Below are 2,121 nucleotides of genomic sequence, written 5' to 3' on the forward strand. Positions count from 1 at the left end.
GTGCCTTGTTCATGCAGTTCAAGTTGTTTTGTCAAAGTTTGGCCCTGATGGTGGCAATAACATAGGAGTATGAGACACGTTTATTATTCAGCCATCATTTCCTGAGCTAGGGCAGGAGCTGGTCCTGGGTATTCAGAGGACTAAGGCATGATCCATTCCCTAGAGGTGCTCAAAACGGGGCATAGGATAGGGATGTGGAGACCCAGGTGGAAGCTGTGGTGGGGCGTGGTGGGAACACAGGCTAGGACTCCACAGGCTCTGCTACTGACCTCTGACTCCTGAGTGGCATGTCTCAGGGCCTCAGCATGGCCCTCTGTAAAAACAGAAGGAAGGGCCAGACTCATACCCGCATCTTGGATCTCTGGTGTTGGGCTTCCAGGACCCAGGGAAGGGGAGCTGGAGGTTGCACAGGCTGCCTCTTTGCTCCCCTAGAAAATTTAGGACTGAGTAATCTGAATCCAGCCTCCCCTGGGAAGGAGTAGCCACAGGCCAAGAGGAGCAGAGGCTGGGCGTGGACAGGCGCCTAAATTATGATAATAAGCCGGCACTCCTGTCACTCCAGCTCGGGGAGGAGCTGAGCGCCAGGGAGGAGGGGCTGAGGGAGCCCTGGGCCAAGAAAGCAAAGAGGGACCTCGGCTGCGGAGTGGAGGTGCGACCCTGCTTTGGCTCGGAGAAGCACCGCGGGAGCCTGGCCTTGTGCTCAAGTCCCCCGGTCCCCTCGCGTCCATGAGGGTCCCGGCGTCTGCGCTCTGCTGGCTGCTTTGTGTCTGGCTGCCCCAGGGTGAGCCGGCGGCCGAGTCCCTGCGGGTGCAGCGTCTCGGTGAGAGGCGTGTGGACTCAGGGAGGTCTCTGGCTTGAGGAAAAAGTAACGTTTAGAGGAACGGGCTGGGGCAGGTTGGAGAGAGGGAGAAACGAGAGGTTTGAGGGAGAGCAGAGGGACCCCCAGGAGGAGTGGTCAAGAGAGGAGGGACCCCGAAGGCAAGAGAGGCAGGCCTGTGACCGTAAATGGAAAGTGTCCCAAGCAAGGCTGGGTGCAAGAGACCCAAGATGGGGAACTAGAGAGAACTGGCGGCCAAGGAGTGAGAGGAAAGTGGGGGATCCTTGCTGGAGAAGGGTCACCAGGAAGGGAGAGAAAGGATTTGAGAAGGCTGCAGGGAGGGAGAATGGGGGAGTGCCCGGTGGTGTGGGAGAGGCTTTCTAGCAGCTGGGGTCGGGTGGTGGGAGGCCGCAACGAAGAGAAGCACAACTCGAGTGGAGAATGATCCCCTCCCTAGTCGCAGCACCGGCTCCATGGAGCAGTGCAGAGCTGCGGCCAGAGCCAGCCGGGGAACCCAGGTGAGTAGGTGTGAGCTGTGGCAGCCCACCCACAGCCCCCATCTGTATTTCTGGCATTGGTGACCGCGGGGCTTTAGCACTTAGGGTGGAATAGGCCTGGTGACTGTGAGGAGGCATAACCCGTCCTGGCCACCGATTCAAGCCAGACTCATTTCTCCTGCAGCAGCAGCCACCAGGAGGTGGCCATTGCCATGGCGGATGCTGTCACAGTGATGCGAGGCCAGGTAAGGAGTTCTGGGGAAGGGGCTTCACTGGGCAGGAGCTCATTTCTATCTGGATCTGAGGCTGGCAGGGAACTCTGTAGGTTACAGGAGGGGTCTCTGGACTTGTTCAGAAGGGGACAAACAAACTCCTGCTATATGTCTGAGGTCTGCAGATTCATAAAACCCTCTATTCCTGCTTTCCTAATCTCTTGGGGGTCTGTAGCCCAGTCTTTTTTTTTTTTTTTTTTTTTTTTTTTCAGGAGAGGTGGGCACCAGTGCTCTTTCAGGAGGGAGCTGAGCTCTCTCTTCCAGCAGATAAAAGTAGAAAGATGAACGTTTAGAAGAATGGAGTTTTATTTTCCCTGACCGGCCTGCAAAGACCCTCAACCCTGTCAGAGGCCCCTCTCCATACCCGGAGCAGGGCCCCAAGAATGCTACTGAGAGGCAAGACAAAAACTAGGCCACCTGGTGGAAGTTGCGAGGAAGGATTGGTCGAGAAGCAGAGCCTGGAACTCTTATCCTTTGGGCCTTTTTTCCTTTTTTTGTTCTTTCTTTCTTTCTTTCTTTCTTTTTTTTTTTTTTT

At 55.8% G+C, this 2,121-nt stretch overlaps 1 protein-coding gene across 1 annotated transcript in view; it reads left to right on the plus strand.

Moving 5' to 3' along the window:
• The first annotated feature begins 611 nt into the window (after nucleotides 1-611).
• OTOG (otogelin) overlaps nucleotides 612-2,121 on the plus strand; it is a 104,812-nt gene continuing 103,302 nt past the window's right edge. Inside the window, exons 1-3 of the mRNA XM_017525822.2 lie at nucleotides 612-820; nucleotides 1,275-1,335; nucleotides 1,499-1,559. Of these exons, the coding sequence (XP_017381311.1) occupies nucleotides 727-820; nucleotides 1,275-1,335; nucleotides 1,499-1,559 (216 nt within the window). The 5' untranslated portion in view covers nucleotides 612-726. The remainder of the gene's footprint in view (nucleotides 821-1,274; nucleotides 1,336-1,498; nucleotides 1,560-2,121) is intronic.

This window comes from Cebus imitator, unplaced genomic scaffold, assembly GCF_001604975.1.
Source record: "Cebus imitator isolate Cc_AM_T3 unplaced genomic scaffold, Cebus_imitator-1.0 Scaffold39, whole genome shotgun sequence".
Classification (NCBI taxonomy): Eukaryota; Metazoa; Chordata; class Mammalia; order Primates; family Cebidae; genus Cebus; species Cebus imitator.